This window comes from Apiospora kogelbergensis (assembly GCF_038363985.1).
Source record: "Apiospora kogelbergensis strain CBS 113332 chromosome Unknown utg000005l_segment0_segment0, whole genome shotgun sequence".
Taxonomy (NCBI): Eukaryota; Fungi; Ascomycota; class Sordariomycetes; order Amphisphaeriales; family Apiosporaceae; genus Apiospora; species Apiospora kogelbergensis.
Genome location: NW_027117422.1, coordinates 692494 through 712465, shown reverse-complemented (window position 1 = coordinate 712465; position 19972 = coordinate 692494). Strand labels below are relative to the sequence as shown.

At 53.3% G+C, this 19972-nt stretch overlaps 6 protein-coding genes across 6 annotated transcripts; 2 read left to right on the top strand and 4 right to left on the bottom strand.

Moving 5' to 3' along the window:
- Positions 1–1450: 1450 nt before the first annotated feature.
- Positions 1451–2227, bottom strand: PG998_006818 (rhamnogalacturonan acetylesterase precursor; the record flags this gene model as incomplete). Its single annotated transcript, XM_066873634.1, has 1 exon — positions 1451–2227. One exon carries the CDS (start codon positions 2225–2227, stop codon positions 1451–1453), a length of 777 nt encoding a protein of 258 aa, XP_066729579.1.
- Positions 2228–2989: 762 nt separating this feature from the next.
- On the bottom strand, positions 2990–4928 carry PG998_006817 (anaphase-promoting complex subunit 6; the record flags this gene model as incomplete). The annotated part of the gene is made up of 2 exons (XM_066873633.1): positions 2990–4758; positions 4832–4928. The coding sequence occupies 2 exons, from the start codon at positions 4926–4928 to the stop codon at positions 2990–2992; spliced, it is 1866 nt and encodes a 621-aa protein (XP_066729578.1).
- Positions 4929–10271: 5343 nt separating this feature from the next.
- Positions 10272–10523, top strand: PG998_006816 (uncharacterized protein; the record flags this gene model as incomplete). Its single annotated transcript, XM_066873632.1, has 1 exon — positions 10272–10523. The coding sequence occupies one exon, from the start codon at positions 10272–10274 to the stop codon at positions 10521–10523; it is 252 nt and encodes an 83-aa protein (XP_066729577.1).
- A 2162-nt stretch (positions 10524–12685) lies between these two features.
- PG998_006815 (uncharacterized protein) lies at positions 12686–13677 on the bottom strand (the record flags this gene model as incomplete). Its single annotated transcript, XM_066873631.1, has 3 exons — positions 12686–13020; positions 13078–13440; positions 13530–13677. The coding sequence occupies 3 exons, from the start codon at positions 13675–13677 to the stop codon at positions 12686–12688; spliced, it is 846 nt and encodes a 281-aa protein (XP_066729576.1).
- Positions 13678–14786: 1109 nt separating this feature from the next.
- Positions 14787–17497, bottom strand: PG998_006814 (Spc97/Spc98 family protein; the record flags this gene model as incomplete). Its single annotated transcript, XM_066873630.1, has 2 exons — positions 14787–17372; positions 17435–17497. 2 exons carry the CDS (start codon positions 17495–17497, stop codon positions 14787–14789), a joined length of 2649 nt encoding a protein of 882 aa, XP_066729575.1.
- An 804-nt stretch (positions 17498–18301) lies between these two features.
- Positions 18302–19672, top strand: PG998_006813 (uncharacterized protein; the record flags this gene model as incomplete). The annotated part of the gene is made up of 4 exons (XM_066873629.1): positions 18302–18446; positions 18511–18771; positions 18836–19454; positions 19516–19672. The coding sequence occupies 4 exons, from the start codon at positions 18302–18304 to the stop codon at positions 19670–19672; spliced, it is 1182 nt and encodes a 393-aa protein (XP_066729574.1).
- Positions 19673–19972: the final 300 nt, after the last annotated feature.

The following is a 19972-nucleotide window of genomic DNA, read 5'->3' as shown; positions in this document are numbered from 1 at the left end:
CAGCCCTACTACGGATAGAGCGAGGCAACGTTGCGCTGATAGCGCCAGCCAAAATGCCCATGTCGGCAATCGAACCCGAATGGCCCTTTGTAAGTATGGCCTCTAGATTTTGGGATTACGTCGGAGATGACTCGCTTGCAAGCGACGGCCTCCCCAGCTTGTCGACGGGGGAAACGAATATGCGGGCGCAGGGGCAGAAAACAGAAAGGGAAGAAAAGATATCCAATGAGAAATTCTTCCAACTCACACTAGGAAACTGTAAAAAGTGAGCAACCCAAATGAACTACCCCCCACGGTGTAGAGTTCATCCTAGCGAGTTAGCTGGCTCAGCGGCAACATGAACCTGAGCTGAGCTGAGCTGAGCTGCACCGAGGCCTTAACAATGATGGGGCCTACCCAGATCAGGTAGACACACTGATAGGCGATCTGGTAGGCATCGCACTACCACATGATTGTGAATCGTTGACGCCTCACCGGAGGCTTCCGCGGGGAGGTTGTGATGGTTGGCAATATAAAGTTTCGACCGCCACCTTTTATGCCTTCCGCGAACATCTCTACCCGCCGCTACTGCATCTCCCACATCTCCGTTGACGGCTAGCAACATCGGGGCCGCCGTGGAGGGTAAATCGTCATCCAAGGTTCGCTACAACCATGGCTACTCACGTGCCTGGCCTTCTGGAACAAACAAGGGACGCGGAGCGATCACCTCTTCCTGATCTTCTAGACCTGAACTATATGCAGATCGGGCTCCCCGAACCGGCAATAAGGAGGGAGGTTAAGGGCCCGAGGGAAGATGTCCAAGTGGTAGCCGGGCGGAAGGGCTGGGGCTAGTTCACCCCAACCCAGCAGAGCAGCACCCGAAGCGCGGTGCTTAACGACTCATGTTTTATGACTTCACTAAGGATGACGGAAAGACCCACGGAACGACGATCACTCGGAATTATTACCGCGCAAACGAACGTTTTTGGTTGCGTTGGGGTGTGTGGGCATGAGAACCAACCTAGATGACTAGCGAGTGAGTGTTCTAGCTTGGCTTCACAAAGATAATAATTCTGTAAGCAATGCTTCGATGTTGCTAGGCCATGGGGCTCCAAGAATACAGGGAATTCTTGAGCCACCGTTGACGGACGAAATGTACCGTATTTGTACGCGACCCCTGCGGCACTTGTACTGCGTAGAGAAAGAGAATTATGAGAGGTGATGCTACTGTTAATGGGAAGCCAGGAGCGCACAGTAGAATATAGACACAACGAAGGTAAGTTGGGCTCAAGCTGATCATAAGAGGCTGGTTTATATACTGTTAGCACATAGATATATCAAATTACAGATCTCGACAACTATGACGGCGAGGCAAATGGATGACGTAGAACCAAGCCCCCTATCGCCCCTTCCAAACTCTGCTACAAGACGAAGGTCGCCGTGGTGCTGTTGTGATTCCCCTACCCGCCCCTCAGTACGGCCGCGGGTAGTTCGCGACGATGTAGTTCTTCAAGCTCGTGGTCCCGTTCATGGACGTGGCGATGGCCTGCGCGAAGGCCTGGGCGCTGAGGTCGGCGCCCGCGGGGCTGGTGTGCGTGTGGTCCTTGGGGTAGAGGGCGTTGGTGCCCTGGTTGCCGAGGCGCTTGTACGAGTTGGCGACGGCCTGGAAGTGGTCGACGAAGGTGACGCTGGACATGCCGAGGTTGCGGGCCGCCGTGGCCTGGTACCCCACGAACCGGGGCGCGCCGTCGCCGAACTTGCCGCCCTCCCACAGGTTGTTGGGGGTCTGCGAGCTGAGGACGACGGTGGCGCCGCGGCTGGTGAACAGCTTGGCGGCCTGGACGACGTAGAAGACGAACGTGTAGACGGCCTCGCCCGTCTTGTCGGAGCGGCAGACCTCGGTGCCCGTGCCGGGGCAGTCGGACCGGCCGTTGTCGTTCTTGTTGGGCGACCCGCCGTCGTTGTGGCCGAACTCGATGACGACGACGTCGCCCGTCTTGACCAGGTTGGCCACCTCGGTGAAGCGGCCCTCGTTGGTGTAGCTGCGCGCCGACCGCCCGCCCATGGCCTTGTTGACCACGCCCGCTGTGCCCGTCACGTACTTGGCCAGGTACTGGCCCCAGCCGTCCGTGGCGCCGTCGTTGGCGCCCCGCGCCGCCATCGTCGAGTCGCCGCACAGGTAAACAGTGGGCGCCGCGGCCACGCCGGTGGCGGCCGCCGCTACAGCGAGGATGGACGTGATCTGCATGATGGCTGGGTACGCTGTCAGAAGAATCTCCGGTAGACTCGAGTCCTTCTTGGCTGATGACAAGCCTGGATCGCAGTAGTGTCTGTTCGATAGCGTCAATAGATGTGTGCGAAAACACAGCAAACAAGCGACCCGAATCGAGAACGAGGCAAGGCGGGACGATCTGGAGATCTTCTCGGTAAGGCAGGCGGGAGAGCGACCATCTTTTTAAGGTAATATCCTGTTGCAGCGCTTTAGTATATTCGGCACAATTCACGACAACAAAGCTGGCCCCCGTCCGGCTCGCATACCCCCGTAACTTAACCTCCTTCCCCAAATGGGCAGGTGGACATCGGCCTCCGTGCGTCTCCACGTTGTTTATATGCCGGAAATCCCACCAGTAAACGGCTGAGGCTATACGCTATAATGGCACTCCAATAAGTGCCAAGACGGGCTTGGTCGCCTCACTGACTTGTAGCGTTCCTGGAAACCACGGCTGACTCCATCGTGGTAACCTCCGCAGGATAAACTTCATTGGATGCGACCATAATGCTGAGCATCATGAGGTTGAATATCGGCCTTCGTTGCTTGAATAGTTCCATTGCCTTCAATGCATATATGCATGTACAGACTTATCTAACCACGCCGGTCCATGATGATGCTGCCTTTCCGTATGAATCCCTAAACCCGAGTATGCTTCCGTGACGCCAGCTTGCTGAAGATAGACAGTGGTCAGAAGAAACGCCAAATAACATGGGTCTTCCACAATGTCTTGGCAAGTCATTAATAGTCATCAGCCATTTCCATGGCACCATCATCATCCCGTAGGCCCATGATCCTACGATTGCCCCTCGCCAGTCGTCCCTTGCCGTGCGACAAGACCCCTCTTGGTTGTTGCTGTCCCGGCACGCGCACGGTCGGTGGTCCCTTCAATTTGGTGACCGCCCTTTCCAGCCCCTCCAGCGCTTCCGCCTGGGCGTCGTCCGAGGCCGGCTCGATACCAGCCGACTCCTCGAGGGCCTTGTTCAGCAGCTCCGTCGCGATGGGGTCCTGCGGGCTGATGGCCAACGCCCGGTGCAGCACGACGACGGCCTCCTCGGGCTGGCCCTGCTCGAGGTAGATCAGGCCCTTCGCCGAGAACACGGCGACGTCCTTACCGCCGAGCCGCAGAACCTCGTCGAATTGGTCGAGCGCCTCCTCGAAGCGCTTGGCGCGGCGGTAGGCCTGTGCCAGATTGGTGCGCGCCGCCAGCCAGGCCGACGGCTCCGAGTCGATATCCTCGGCGATTTCGAGCGCTTTAAGGAACAGCGTTGCAGCATCCTGAGGTCGGTCCTGGTGGTAATACACCACGCCCATTTCGTTCAGCAGCAACGGGTCCGTCTTGCACAGGCCGTAGGCGGTCTTTAGGAACTCATCGGCCAAGGTCATGTTGTTGAGGGCGTGGTTTTGCATACCCAGGAACACCTGAGGCAAATGTGTCCCCATGAAGAGCCGTGCCGCAGTGGAATAGGCTGATATGGCCTGGTCATGCTCCCCTTCCGCAGCAAACGTATGGGCAAACCCAATCCAGGCTGGGCCGAAGTGGGCATCCATCATGCTGGCTTTGCTGAAATAACGGCGCGCCTCAGCTATCTTGTCGATGGAGAAATAGTAGATGCCTACAGCAAGCCATGTGCAAGGCTCTTCAGGGTGGCTGTCGGCAAGGTCGTGTGAGACCAGAAATAGTATATTTTTCTCCTTTAGCTCGTAGAGACAGGCCAGGTGCAGAGGATATATACTGAAATTGTACTTGTCTCCGCGCAAGACGGCATCTGTGATGGCATATGCATCCTTGTATCTGCACTGTGTGTATAGAAGATCTGCCCGGGCAAGGAGGAGATCCGGGTTGTTTGCCAGGTTGTAGTGCGTCGATAGTGTCTCAGCGGCGGTCGTGAAGGCGCCCGGGTGCCGGTATTTGGATAATCTTGTGGTGTACAGCATCTTGGTGAACTCGGCGGCCTCCTGCGATGATGAAGGGTCGCCGGATACGGTGATGGCGTCGAAGTCGAGCGACTCGAGGAACTGCCACTCCTCGTCAGGCGACATCAGCGAGTTCTTCATGAGCTGTTGGAAGGCCTCGAAGCACTGCACGTCGATGCGGACGGCGTCCTTGTAGCACTCTTTGGCGCGGTCGAAGGCGTTCTGCTTGGCGTAGCAGATGCCGCGTAGGAAGCACATGGCGGCCTCGAAGCGGCGGTTAGCCACGTCTTCGTCGGAGCCGCTGGACTCGGAGCCCTTGAGGGCCTTGGCGGCGGCGCCCTTGGCGTGGCCGCCGTTGTGCTGGACTTTTCGCTTGTGGGCGGGATTCGTGATGAGGTGTGTCGGGTTCCGCTCGCCCAGCACGGCGAGGGCATCGTCGTATCGCGACTGGCGGATGTAGCAGTGGCCGGCCAGGTAGCGACATGCTGGACTGCGGCTGATGAGGTCTTGTTTCGAGAGGAAGGCCTGGGCGCGAGTGTAGTTTCCCGTAGCAAAATGAACCTGGGCTAGCCAGAAGGCATCGTTATCGTGGTCTGAAAGGTAGCAAGATAGGTTAGACAGGCTGCGACAACTTCCAGGGGCTTGGGTTGGACTTGACCGACTGACTTGTCAGGGCTAGGAGCTTATCGCCGATGAAGATGGCGGATTCGTATTGGGCCTTGTTGAGGGCATCCTGCCTCCATTCCCTCAAGAACTTCTCCATGTCGGAGCTGGCAGTGCCGCTGGTCAGAGCAACATGTGCCACTCTCGCGTGGTTCGCGTGGTGGATTGGGTTGTCGCGAGGCTAGCGAGCCGTGTGGATGTATGGGCGTGTGTGTGTGGCGGGTGGTTGTGGTCAACTGCAGTCTGCGCGACACCGACACCAACACCAACAGCGTCGCGAAACGGTGGATTGCTGCGACCCGCGTCTATCGAGCAAACCAAACAACCTTATCAAATCAGTTCGTCCAGGTCCAACCAAGACTGTGGGGCAATCCATGTCATCGGTTAGCTCCCGCAATTGCAATTTGCACTTCTTCACTCCCCCTGGTTACATAATCGTGGATATGACATAGCATTTGACGTCGATATCATCAATTGAACCGACATCATTCTGCCTACGCCGACAAAATCTCGTCACTTGTGGCGCAACCTATTTTTCTTTTCATTTGTATAGGACAGCTAACCGACAATAAAGATAAACACAGGATACAGAAATATTCGTAGTAGTATATTATTAGCCTGGTTGGTCTTACTCCCTTTGGATCGAGAACCCCAATTTGATCCCATCAAGATCAAATCTCATCGAGATCGCCACCTCACGCGTTATAAGCTTTGGGAATGGCTGCAGCAAACAATACGGCACTGCATTCAAAAAGTTTGCAATGATGAAAAACCACGTGCCACGGGTTTCGTGTCGACGAGGAGTTGTTGCTGCGATCCTACTGTTTTCATAGTTATCCGAATTCACGCAAAAATGCCACCTTGCTCATCGACGACCGCTCACCGAAACCGGCATTGAGTTCTAAAACGTGACAGTAGAGTGGCTTTGGAAGGCCCGACGACTGTCAAAGATCTGCCTTGGGATGAGAATTGATGCTTATTGAGAAGTTTGAGCCAAATGGTTGGACCTCTCTCAGCCCACACCAAATGACATGATACACGGTGGGTGAGACCAAATGTCGTGTCCCCATCGCGATGAATACGCAACGTCATATCTTCGTATGAACGGCGATGAGCCATCGGATACTGTGTCTGGGGTAAGAACGCGCTGTGACGCAGCACACAGTGTTCCGGACCCATGGTTTAGTTTTCTCGACTGTCACCGTCACGTAGCGCATGACGTCAGAAACCCTTCAAACGCAAGGGAATAGTCTCATCGAATTAGATCATCAATGTTTCCTCAATATGATATGATATCAATACCTACCTGCTTGGGTGCCCTACCTGAACAGTGGGTGAACTTCGAGGGTCTGGAACTCGACAGATGGAGCGCTGCGACGGCTGTCACCCGGTCATTCCATTTGCCAGGGGAAGGAAAAGACAACGGTCGGCTAAGGCCCCGGCCCATAATCCCCAATAGAGGGTGCCCCAAAGTGATGTAAAAATCCGCCTACGTCCTGGTTCGCAACGGGATAGGCCATGACGCGAAATTTATTGGAGTAGAAAGGGCAGATCGCGATGGGAACACCCCTGTTTGCCAGGGAGCATCCCCATCTGACCGTGCAGCGTGTCAGGAAGAATCTGGCTGTCTGGGTATGTTAAGCTTCAATTTCTCTCAGGCCACCGTGCCGCTAAGTTAGTCCGGACAAAGCAAAAACACATTTTCGGGAACTACCCATAATTTCATAGGCCCTGGTGGACCGAGGACACAGAAGCAATCGGATCGAAACATGGTATCGTGATTTCGGGGCCTTAAACTGGTCCGGCGGTGGCTTCCGGTGTCCGACTCAGACGACATCGAAGAATACTGATTGCCCGGTCTAAGTATGATCACCGGGGGCAACCACCCGAACAGACTGGTGGTTCACCAGAGTATGCTGAACGCACCGAAACTCGTCTCGCGGGTCATACCTGGTCGCATGCATCCGGTGCGGGGCATCGGGATCATCGACAACATCGAAAAGACATCGACTGCAACGAAGACATCGAGGGCTTCTTCATAGATGCCACGTCGTCATTCTCGGCGGAGCTTGTCTCTTTGTTTTGGGGTTATGACCGAGATGGAGAGAAGCTGATGTCAGTGTTGAGGGACAGTATAAGCGTATACTCTAGGTCCCGAAGCTTGTCTCCAGAGTCTGCAACATTATCAGCTTGATCGCTGCTGCATCCGTGATAGGTGATAGATGATAGGGGATGAAATCATTTTTGTTGGAGCCTGGAGCTGAGGGTGTTGAGAGATGATGAGGCTGCTTTCGTCATCACGTGCGAGCGATTGGAAGCTTCGGTGAAGTGGATGTTCGAGACGATCGTCAGCGGCGACATTATGACGGAGAACGGGCCCCATAGAGCAAATTGGGAATGCATCCTTCCCGCCGGCTCTGGTGTCAATTGGCCAGGATTAGATTAGGATTATGGATGGGAATTAGGCAGAGCCGTTGGATAACTCCGATCTGCGATATCGTGTCCGCCTCTTTCCGGGGGAAGTGTCAGAGCGTGTATGCCTGGCTGTTGTTGGTGTTCTGGCAGGGCTGATTTTGGGAGCGCCGACGGCTGACATCATCGGGGAGGGGGTCGCATTATTGATATCATGTTGCCTCTGAATGTGCGACAGCGTACCAGGGAGGGGGTTGCCCCCGGCCTCTGAACCAACCCCCCTTTAGTCTTGGCGTCTCCCCCCTCCCCCCCTTGTCTCTCAATTGCGGTCCGGTGATGATGGTTGGACCCCTACTCCGTACTGGACCCTTGTTCTGCGGCTGGCTGCACTCATCACAATGACTGCAGACCAAAATACAGTCAGCCTTTGAGCGTCACCAACGCTGAAAAGAAAGAGCTGTGACGTTTTTTCTGTAGGGGTAAAGGAGCTGTGCATACCATACTTCAAACAATGGACACAGGATGAAACTAGCAGCTGGCTAACCTTAGAATAGGCGCGTACGAGTTTATTTGACGAGCTTAATTGACCGCGTCGCTGCAAGTCGCAAATCTTCTAGAATTGTCGGTGTGGACGTGATGTGGTGGTGTTGGCCGGGAATAGCTGGCAATGCAAGTCATGCCCCGGCAGAAGCCAGCGAAAAGACGAGACGATAGGGAATTGTTGAGACTTGGGGGTGGGAGAGTGGCAATTCAGGATGGCAGATGGACGAGAATCCCATTTCTAATCGGGCCAAACCAGAAACACCGTAATTTCGAGACAAGACAGCCAGCGCCTGAACGCACATGCCTGGCGACCCCATCACGAGGTTCTGGGCCCCATGCCGCCATCGTCGTCGAGGGACTTTTTTTGTTTTGACCAAAATGGGGCTTGAGGACCCCTCAGAAGGACCCCTATGAACCCCCCTGCCTCGATGCGGACTAATATCTTTCACCGCGTGTATCGAGCCAACCATGTGGCATGAAAATCTAGGGTGTCCGGCTAATCTGATCTCTAGCTTGGGCCCTCTGCATTTCTGGCTGCAGTAGCTTGAGGTGCTGAGTGTACCTTTCGAATACAAGCAAATGCTCAAGTTTCATCTAATTACGGGAAGCTCTTCTGGATTTCCCCGAGGCCCATTCGCCTACGCTGTGATATTCCGTATTGATGGTATGATGGACAGCACGCCAGGTATCGGTACGCTATTGCAATCTTTCTAAAGCGCCGATCTATCTTTTTAGTGCAGATAGGGAGGGGTTTCGAAGGTGACCTTGGCAGAAGGCGCTCTAAAATTTGTACAGCCAAAGCTGTGGTGGGGATTTCTGACACCACTGTGAAGGTCTTGCATTTGCACACGAAGCACATTGGCACACCAACGCGAGAGATATTGTGGCCGATCCCTTCCACTCGAGGACATCGCGTACGGGGCATCCATACGACCCGGCACCGTCATTTAATTGTCGCGGGGAATTTGCGTATGCGGAATTGCAGGCGACGGTTGCGAAATGCGGTTATGTTGCTCGGTAATCTCATGAATGCGATTTCACCCGACCAGGATGGCATGACATCACTTGACACTTGACACTACACTTGACATTCCAGCCCGTTCGCGCAGGGCGTTATTTGCAGCGTCCACAGCCCCCCGACTTCTGCCCGACCTCCTAGCGCAGCCCCTGGTGCCTGCCTGGTTTTCCAAATCACGCGCACCCTCTGGACCCTGAAAATCCAGGGCATGAACATCAAGTGATGAACAAGTAGCAGTGCGAGTGCCGAGCAGAAAGCTTGTGAGTTGCTTGGATTGTGTGTCACAGAAGAATGATGGAACGTACTGTACTGTACGTACAGTGAACGGGCTTGAGGGCTCTCTCTGGTTATCCTCTGTTTCTTTCGTTTCTGCGGGCGAGCGAGAAAGCTGGGGCCAATAAGATGACATATCCTATGACTTCAGACGTGGGATCTGCAGCATAGATTTCCTGACGCAGCCGGCAAGCGACAATCATTGCCTGTTACCGCGACACACCTCTCGCCTAACGATCATCATCTCAGCCAGAGAACCAGAGAAAACCCACCCTTTTCCAGTGCCTGTCGCACCTGTCATTGGATGGATATTCGCCAGAAAGCACCCCCGGCCCCCCGACCAGCAAAACAAAGGATTCTAGCCAATCTCTAGCCTTCCGCCCCAACGAGCTTGAGAGACAAACCGCATCATCAGCCTTGTCTTTCGTGGCGTGGCGACAAAGCTAAAGTGACCGCTAGCACGGCGATTGGCTTGCGTCCCACACAGACTACGCCATCAGGTACCCTAGTGCATGGGATGGCCATGTCACTGTACTCGACCCTGACGTTCTCCGCCGCGCCAGAAACGGTGCCCGTCGTTGCTGATCAGCGAAACTGGATGCATGCAAAGGCAAAGAAGGTAGTGTGCAAGTAACACCCTGCGCCGCTCGCACCACACCCCCCCGGCACCCGGTTGCAAGCTTGCGGGAAGCGAGAGAGTACATACGCAGGTAGTAGATGGGGGAAAAAAGAGGAGTTACGACAGAGGGTTGATGGCAAAGAAAACGGTGGAGGTAGGGATCACTTACGTTTTACCCACACCCATACGGCAGAGGCAGACTACCACTCCCCTCCCCATAACCTCTGAAGTCAGACTTTGTTTGCCGCAACGCATCATACCCTCTTGGACCTCTTAGACTGAGCCTAGAGTCTAGACCCTGTCTTTCCAGGCTGTTGTCTTCGTCCATAAAGACAGCCCAGAGTCCGTTTCAAAATCCGTCTTCGATTCACTCCTCATCAGAACATCACAGTCCAATCTTCCAAGAGCCTCTTCCATCTCTCCAACAATATTATATTACTATCGCCGCTCTCCAATAACTTCTCCAACCGACACTCAACCTCCCGGCCACAACAACTGAACAGTATCATCAACTACTTCACAACTACTTCCCGCTTCGGCCTATAGTCTTATCTACACCAACAACCACATCCTCAACCATGTCTTCTCAGGATTCTTACGGCAGCATGTCTATGCCCTCTTCCTCTCCTCCCCCGCCTCAGGATATCTCTTCCTACTCGCGGTTCATGCACCAGCACACCAAGAGACAGATGGAGGCTGCTTCTCGATCCTCCCACCGCCGCGGTGGTCGATCCAGCCAAAACTCCCACGTGTCGGCGTTGCCCAACGGTGTCTCAAACTCTTCGACCGATGAGGCTTCGAGCCCCAACAGCGTCGAATACCACGACTAAGCTTCCTCACACGACACTTTTATCTTTTCGATGATCTTGGTCTAATCCATTTCCGCATTTGGATTCGGCTCTGGACCTCGACCAATCGACCACCAACTTAGCCGCGGAATCTGCCGCACAACTTTTACATACACCACTCTATCGCGAGGAGTGGTGCACATGGATGTACAACAAACTTGATGGAAAATTACAATTGCATCAGCGAAGGCGTTATGAATTTTGGGATTATTTACAACGGTGCGGGAGTCATTGACTCCATTTGGGGGAATGGCTGGAGCAAGCGAGCGATTCTGTCAAGCTACTGGCTCATGTCCCATGAGCTTACGATACAATATCTATGAATGAATACTATACAATACTGCTATCAAGCTTTACCACAAATTTGCATACTTATTTCCCATCATGTCGACGACCAATAGATCGGGCACCGTGTTCTCCATTCCGTTCTCCATACCGTTCTCCGCAACGTCTCCAGTTCTTCCGCAACATTCTCCGTATTAAGTCCGAGGTACTGGTCCTGCTTTTTGGGAAAGTCAGGATGCTGATCCTGCGCAGTGTGGGTATAATCCCAGTCGCGCTCGCCAGCCGGCATCCATAGTAAATCAGGTTTATGCGGAGAAATAGAGTTTGACCATGAAATGAAGGCGTATCATCTTTTTTCCCATATATCCAAAGCATGGTAGTCGGCCAAACTGGACCCTCTCTCTTCCCCCCCTTGGCCCGGCCGAGTCCAGCGCCTTGGTTCAGGGTACGAGACCTTGATTTTCAGGGAAAATCTCACGATAAATTCAAGGCGGAGGAGCCGCACTCCCGCCTTGCATATTTCCGTTTCCTTCGGCCTTACACAGAGGCCGAGAGAGAAAGAGAGGCAGAGAGAGGGAAAAGGGGCCTGTCACACGCCAAGGGGGCCAGAATCAAGCTGTTCTTCAGATTTGCCTGCCTGTTAGGTATCATTCCGAGGTGACCATGCATTGATTTCGTCTGGTTGACATGTGTTGTTCGATATAGTGTCGTGACTTTGCCTTTGATTCCTTCGTGGGCCGTCCAGTAGCCGTCTGGGCTGCGGCGGAGAGACCCATCATCCGAGCCGCGTATGCCTCCTCACGTGCCTTCAGATCCGAGAGAAAATCACTCGCCGCCGCTTACCCGCAACTTCAAGGTGGCTTTTGTAGGGCAGTTGGGTATTGCTTCCATTGACTTGCGGTAAAAGCTTGAGCGATGAATAAAAGCATTGAATTTTGGCCTTCTTTCCAATTTCGTATCGTGTAAGCCGCTCGCCATGTTCTGGCCATGTTTCAATGCGCAGGATGTAAGTGTCACGGTGACATTGTCACCACTGCCCAAGAATTAGGGGAGGAAACCAAGGCAATTAAAATTAATTGGTATTGTCCCCTCATTGACTTGACCGCTATGGTTCGTTATTTACGGTAGGAAACAAAACATTACCGGTGCATATGTGTAAAGATATGTCAATGTAACTGTATCGTACCGTAACGATTGAACCCTTCTTTCTTCTATCCCCACGCCCCCCATCCCATAAGCCCCCCTGCCCCCCTTATTTTGCGGGACTTTTTCTTGACTCAGGAGCCTCCAAGGTCAAGTGATCATGGGAATGGATATTTATAAAGTCGACCGTTGTCAACCCCGGACGCGCAGATGCCGCACATCCATACCAAATATGTAATAAGATGCTTGTAGAATGTTGACCAGGTGACGAACCGTGGGAGATGGGGAAGGGAGAAAAGGCGATACCCGTCGGGGCGATCCGTAAACGCGACGCGTCCTCCCCCGCGATCGGGTCTAGACTGCTCTTTAAGAGAGTCGGAAGAGACTCTGTCCCTGTTTTGCGGTCTTGCTTTGGGCACGCATGATTGTTCCTGAAGACACCAAGCGTTTGGTTGGGCACTTATCGGAGTTGTGACTCATGACACAGACGAAGGAGTTCAGGGGTATGTTAGAAAAGGCGACCAAACCAGAACTCCGTCCCTGAATACCTGCTTTCTGCGGAATGACCGGTGATTGCACTCAGTACATTATAGCCGGCGCAGCATAAGACATAGATATTGTCAAGCATACTGATTCGTGAGGCACAAGGGGTGAATAGTACAGACGGGGCTATTACTGTAATTGATCTTAAGCCGTTTCCCCTGCCATGTTAGATATTAATCCGAGTCCGAGCCGTAATCGACCAAGCCTGCTTTTATCTGCCCGGGCAGCGTCGGTTGAGATGGCGGTGCGGGTGCTGCCGCACCAGCAGCAGGACCAGCAGCAGGGGTTGTTGTTGGTGTTGCTGTCGTCGATGGCACTTTCTTCTTCAGGCCAGGGATTCGCTCTACCCTCTTCACCGGCTTTTCCCGCTTGAAAGGTACAGGTGGTGGGGGCATGTCTGACAAATCCTCCATAACGATCTCCTCCTCCCCGATGAGCTCCTCGAGGGTTTGTTCTTTGTGTTTCGAGAAGGCTCGACGCGCCGCCTCGAGATCCTCCCCTCTCCTGTCTTTCGGCATCCTCGTCGACAGGGGGCGCGTCAGGGATCATGTCACCACCCCCGTACGGTCGCGACGGGCGTTGCTGGTGCGGATCTCGTCGAGCATGTCAGCCACCGCCATTTCGCGCTTGGCGTCAACCGTTTTGGCCTCGAGCTCCTCCATGGCGTTGCGCTCCTCCTCTTCCTTTTCCAGGCGGTCGAGTCGCTCCTCATCCGTCTCTTCCTTCAGCGGCCGCCAGGGCTCCGTGTTGCGCTTCGCGCCCCGCTCGCACACATAGTCGTTGACGCGCGGGTCCGTCTTGAACGTGATCTCGGCCGAGCACCGCGTGCATCGGATGTAAAACCGGAAGATCTGGATGCCAAGGTACTTCTCCTCCTGGTTGGTCTCTTTGCGCGCGTTGAACTTTCGACCCTTGGGCAAGTATTCACCTATTCATCGGAATCACAGGTTAGAAATGCTTGCTCTTGTCTTCTCTTCAGGAAACGGCAGGTAAAGAGAGAGAGGAGAATAAACTTACCGCATGTCAGGCAGCGCATGGAGAAGGGCGCCATCAATCTGACAGTTATGACTCGGGGGCCTGCTTGCTTGGGCTTCCGCTGGCGACCCAAGGCACTCGGATCAAAGTCCGGCGGGTAGTATTTGGTCAAGACCTTTCGTTCGGACATCGCGACAGAGAATTTGGTGGTTGATTGGCGGTGGTTTGAGTAGTAGAAAAGAAGACGACGCTATCGAATATGCAACGGAGAATGGAGAAAGTCCAATACTGATCACTGCAAGCTGTCTTTGCCGTCTGCCTTTGCGCCTTGTCAAGGGGTAACTGGTTAGGAGGATATTTGTCCGTTTGACGGTGGTTGGTAGTCGATAAGCGAGCGGTCTCTTCGATTGCGCCAAACGCAAGTCACTTTGTTTGCGCTGGTACAGGCTCGGTGGGGCGGCTATACTGGTCCCACTAGCTACCGACGGACAGTTCCGCCTTCCTCATGAATCTGATGAATACTTCAATGTTGATTATTGAACGCTCCTTCCTGTCATTAGGTAGTATAGCTTCATTTGCAATACTTTCGTTTCTGCCCACCGCCTGCCTGCACACTTCCCATAGTTGAGTAAGAGAGACAAGTTACAAAAAGGAAGCGACCTTCCAAAAAGCTTGCGGGCCGTCACTTCCCCAAAAAGTTATGGTTGCCCTCACGCCGGATTGAACGACGGACCTCGTCATATCTTATCGGTCGCCGCTTCCCAGAATTGGGTTAGAGACTCCTTACGAGTGACGCGCTCTACCACTGAGCTATAAGGGCTTGTGGCCACGACTTGAATGGTTGTTCGAGCTGTGTTGGCAAAATCATCAATATTGACGACTATATTAAGAGTATAGTGTAGTAGAGATCTCGGACCTCGATAGCATTATCCTCCGCCGATCTCTCGCTCGCCTCGAAGGGCTCCAGTCGCTGCATTACGCAGTAACTGGCGAAATATCCATTGTCGTTCAGGGTCCATGGTGGTTTCGCGTAGACTGGCCCAGGAGTGGTGTAGTGATCATCCTGATAAACGACGGCCGAGGTTACAATAATATGACACCAATCATGCCACTGGGAAAACACAATTCTGCAGTTCGTGATTCACCTGGTAGTAAATATCCTATCCTCACAACTACTATGTAGTGGCGACTATCCCGCAGTAGCAACTGTTTCATGGTAACAATTATCCCAGTACCATAAATTATAGCCAAATAATTAGATTTTATTGTGATTATCGTATGAGTACTACGTTCGGGTAACTACCATGCACTTTGCTGAACACCAGCCTCCAGCATCTCGGCCAACGTATCCCACTTCGCCGCTGCTGGATCACTACTAGCCCTCGCGACTCCCCTCAGCCCGCCCGCAATGAACCGCAAATGCCTATCGAAGCCTGACCGGATCTCTCGCAGTACCTCGGCATACGTCCCGTCGTCTTGCAACACCAGCGCGCTCTTGTCTTGCTCCTCCAAGAAGGACTCATCCTCTTCCTCGCTCACCGGCACGAAGAGGGTGCTGTGATCTTCCGGTGCTGGGCTGTTGCTGCTGTTGTTGTTGTCTATTTCAGCCGCTGCTCGTTGTTCGTGTTCTGTCCGGCGCGCATCCTCAAGTCGGATCGCGAGGTCGAAGACGTCGAGGATGCACTGGTAGATGGGGTCTAGTTTGCTGCCGAGACAAGCCTCGGCGAGTAGACGCTTGGTGAAGGCCGCATGTAGTGCAATCATCGAGTCTACGTCGATGGCCTCGTCGAGATCCTTGCGGAGTTTCCCTGTTAAAGGCGCAATGACAAGATTGGAGAGATAGGACTGTAGTGAGCCGCAGAGCCAGAGAATCTTGCTGCGAAGGCCATAGTATAGCGCCTGTTCGTCATCCGTCCCCACCGCCTTCATGGTCTTGTGAGATGCTTGGAGCATGTGACTTGCCCGTCGAAGTTGCAGCAGGAATGTGAAGACAGACTGGTAATGGGTGATACTTTCGCCAGAAACGACAATGCGAATGGGCCAGGCCATGCGGTAGGTCACCCCGACGGCAGGGAGGCACTTTCGTACGGATCTTCTAGATGTACGTATATCACCCTGGGATTCACCATCCGACGCAGTGATGATGATGCGGTGAATGTCTCCAAACTCGTTGAACGCATCGTGGGCCAGCTCCGTCAGCACGAACCGATCGTGCCACTTAGGGTTTAGCAAGTCAAGATTATTGAACAAAGCAAGAGTAAATATGTCGGATCGGTACCCATCAGCCATAAGGTATAAACGATGAAGCGTAGCAACGACGTGATCGAGGCCACAGCTTTCAGAAAGAACACGCCGGAGTGTGCTCGATGCCGCGTGGTGTTTACTTTGCATCCACCTTTCAAAGGCCACGTTGAAGATCTCAGGGAATGGTGCAAGGCTTCCCAGATCCGACGCTGTGAGCGTCTCGAAGCTCAGCATCGGTTCTGAGGCTTGCAGGCCGGTTCGACCAAGCCTTCCCATGTTCTTTAGGACAACGACGCTTTTTCCCGTGATGAAGATCTTAACGGCAGCTGGCTGCAGGAAACGCGGCGCGTACAGCGAGCCATCCGCTGCTTGTCGTAACGCGAACTGATTCTCCCAGACCTGGCTTAGGGATACTTCGGGTTGTGCCTTCGTGACAAAGAACGTCTCATCACCCTCCCGGAGCTCGCCTTCATCCATCCAACGACGGATAGGCCGCAAATAGACTTGGAAGCATTCGAAGAATAGCTTACCAAAGAAATCATAACGACTTTCTTGTCCCTCTAGCTGTGCAGTGCTGGCTGCGTCGAAAAGAAGTTCCAGATAACGAAAGGGCTCCGGTTCCGCCTCCCGGGCGAGCTGCTGGACAATAACCGACAGGCCAAGGAGGGGACGAGCATGCAAGTCGATCTCATTTAGCAAACCCAATAGGCTAACCACTGTGTCTTCCTTGATATCGACGAGACGCCGCTCAATCGTGGACACTATGGTGTTGAACGCTTGTAGCCGCTTCGCTACGCCATCCCGGAACACTTCTAAAAGGGGTATTGGCTGACGTTTTTGTGCCAGGGCTCGAAGCACTAGAAGGTTGCGGGAGATGTTTCCAAAGGACTTCAACACGGAATGTAAAGAATAAGATGAGGCATGGTGCAGCAAATACTTGTCGGAAGGTTCGCCTCGGTTGTCAAACAAGTCGCTGTCCAGACCTGTCAACATGAAGAGAGTCTCGCGGACGAGTTGAAACTCAGACCTTGTAGAGTCTGCATTGTGCTGTCCCAAAGACTTCGAATGAGGGGACCTCCACGCTTGCGTCTGCTGTACTCGTGACAATGACTCGTCGTCCTGGGAGGCGATCACGTAGTCTTGTGGTCGTCGCCTGTACTGGGCTTCAATGCTCGAAAGAGACGTCTGCCCGGACTCGAGTGAAGCATTTGACGCTTTTTCGTCGTCCTCAAAAGGTTCGTCTTCAGAGCTCTCATCATTGAACTCAGGTTTCTTCCATAGATCATCGTCCGATGACCCGCCCTCGTTGATGATGTCTTCCCACTTGAGCTGCTCGCCGGGGTCGACATCAAGTTCTTTGTGGGGAAGGACATCTTCGAGTTTGGTCTTGTTCACGGGCTGGTCTGATAGTTGCAGCAGGAAGTGAAGCATCTCTGGTGTGAACTTGTTGGACACGGCAGAAAGCGCATCCAAGCGGCCCCGGAGTGCGTCAGCGAGCCCATCCCGATTGAGCACACGGAAGCGTTCCTCAATGCCATTGACATGTTTCTCTACATCGAATTGGTTGGTACGCAGATGGTTGTGGTACCGAAGACTACGTAAACTGGACTCCCTCAGAGTAGTTACTCTCGCGGGCTCTGGCTACAACGAGTTGTCAGTTGCAAGCCCGCATCGCAAATCACCATCATCCGTCGCCGACTTACTTGGTTCAAGATCACTTCAACGAGTTCTTGAGTCAACGAGCTCAAAGTGGCTGCATACGCCATGTTGAAGAGAATTGGCAGGGCCCCTCACAGCTACTGGATCGCAGTGCGAGGTGATCTGTGTGAGGTTGAATTGACCACATGTGGATTCACTTATGGCATGGTGCACAATGTAGTAGACAGGGAAGAAAACGACCCTATCGCTGGAACAAGGAACTAATCGATGCCTATCGCGTGTTTCACGATTTCCCTTGGACGCTATCACGGTGTTGAGCGCTCTCCTTGGCCTGATATTGGGACTTCAATTAAACAAACCGGATGCTTGGCCAACGCGCCTCCAACTTCCCCGACGCGCAGCTTGCCAAGGTCGGGGCCAGGGGCTGCTTGTTGCCGATAAGCTTCATGCATTGGCGGAGGTACAGTGCGCAAGACTTTGTTGCTGCAAGGCATCTGCTGGCAGCATGACGGCATAACGCAGCAATCTCATTAGCCTTCGGACAGTGCCGATTCAACGCCTCCTATTTCTCCAAAAATTCTAGGCCTCGTCCCTGGTCGACAGAAAGCTCCGTCCATTCGTCAAGGCGCCGTTTGGAAATAGTTGGCCAGAAAGTCAGTCCAACAACTCTGTGATCTGCCCCGACCGCAGACTTTGGGATCCGACTGGATTACGACAAACACTGAATTGTATCAAGTGTCTGCGACGACGCGCTACTTACTTGTGGTTGCACAAGCAGCTCTTATCGATTATTCAATTAGCGTCTATCAAAGACCACTCGTGCTGCCTCCGGTCGGCAGAAGTGGTGTCTCAGGTCTTTACCACACCAAAAATACCGAGCAGTTCATGACAGCTCAACACGCGACGACATCATGGCTATAGCGAGGCCGGTGCGCGCCCTTGGGCTCGCTGCTTTGATGATGTGGATTTTCTTCCTCTACACTATACTCAAGCCTTCGCCAGGACTGGTAGGACCCGACAAATACAAGACCTTTGAGAGGGATCCCCAATTAGATCGTATGCCGCTCCCAAATGCGATCCTACCACGCCCCTTTCAGGAACTGACCGACCTTGTTTCTAGCCCTCGAAGAACCCGAAGGCAAGCTATGGCGAGCGACGGAAGACTATGCGCCGGACGCGAAGAACCCCGCGCGGATTAATGCGACTCTGTTAGCCCTTGTAAGGAACGAAGAGCTCGAGGGCATGTTGCAGTCCATGCACGACCTCGAGAGGACATGGAACTCCAAATTCAACTACCCCTGGACTTTCTTCAATGACGTCCCCTTCTCCGCTGAGTTCAAGAAGAAGACGCAAGCCGCGACCAAGGCCGAATGCAGATACGGTATGCCCGAATGTTGGCTATGATAACGGGAGAAAAGCGGCTGACTTATTTTGTGTGAATGCAGAGGTTATCCCGAAAGAACACTGGGCGGTCCCGTCATGGATCAACAACGACCTTTACAAGGAGTCCGTCAAGATTCTGAAGGAGAACGATATCCAGTACGCCGACATGCTGTCTTACCACCAAATGTGCCGATGGAACAGTGGTCTATTCTACAAGCACCCGGCGATGGAGAACATGCAATATTACTGGAGAGTCGAACCCAAGGTTCACTTCTTCTGCGACGTTGACTATGACGTCTTCCGCTACATGCAGGATCGCAACAAGACCTACGGCTTCACTGTTACTATCTACGACGCTCCCAAGTCCATTCCGACCCTGTGGCCCGAAACCGAAAAGTTCATTGCGCAGCACCCCGAATACCTGCACCCGAACAACGCTCAGCAGTGGTTGACAGACAAGACGCGCCGCCCCGAGCACTGGGAACAGGCCAATGGTTATTCGACCTGCCACTTCTGGACCAATTTCGAGATTGCCGACATGTCGTTCTGGAGGAGCAAGGTGTACGAGGATTACTTCAACCACCTTGACAGAGCTGGAGGCTTTTTCTATGAACGATGGGGCGATGCGCCTGTCCACAGTATCGCCTTGGGCTTGTTTGAGGACAAGAGCAAAATCCATTGGTAAGTAACAACGTCCGCATAAGATTCGCTATGTGCCAGTTTGCTAACCCCTGATTATTAGGTTCCGAGATATCGGCTACCAGCATATCCCCTTCTTCAACTGCCCCAACTCCCCTAAGTGCAGTGGCTGCACCAAGGGCAAGTTCTACGACGGAGAGCCTTTCCTTCAGAAGGAAGATTGCCGCCCCAACTGGTTCAAGTATGCTCACATGGACTGAGTAAACGACGACGACGACTTGGTATAGGGGAGGATTTTCACGATGTTTTTATGGCTGTAATAACGTCTGGGTAGTCGGAAATGACATAGGCTAGTGTTGGGGCATTCGGGTGTTTCGGCGTCTCTCCATGGCATGATATGATAGATGGGGCTCTTTTCAGCGCTGTAGCATATGGCGGGACAGTGTTTTGTATGAATTCAACGCCATCATAAGACAGTAGATTGGCTATGACTTGATGCATACATCCTTGGTGGAGCCAACAAAATAAAATCGTAAAACCAACGTTGACTTTCTTGGGGA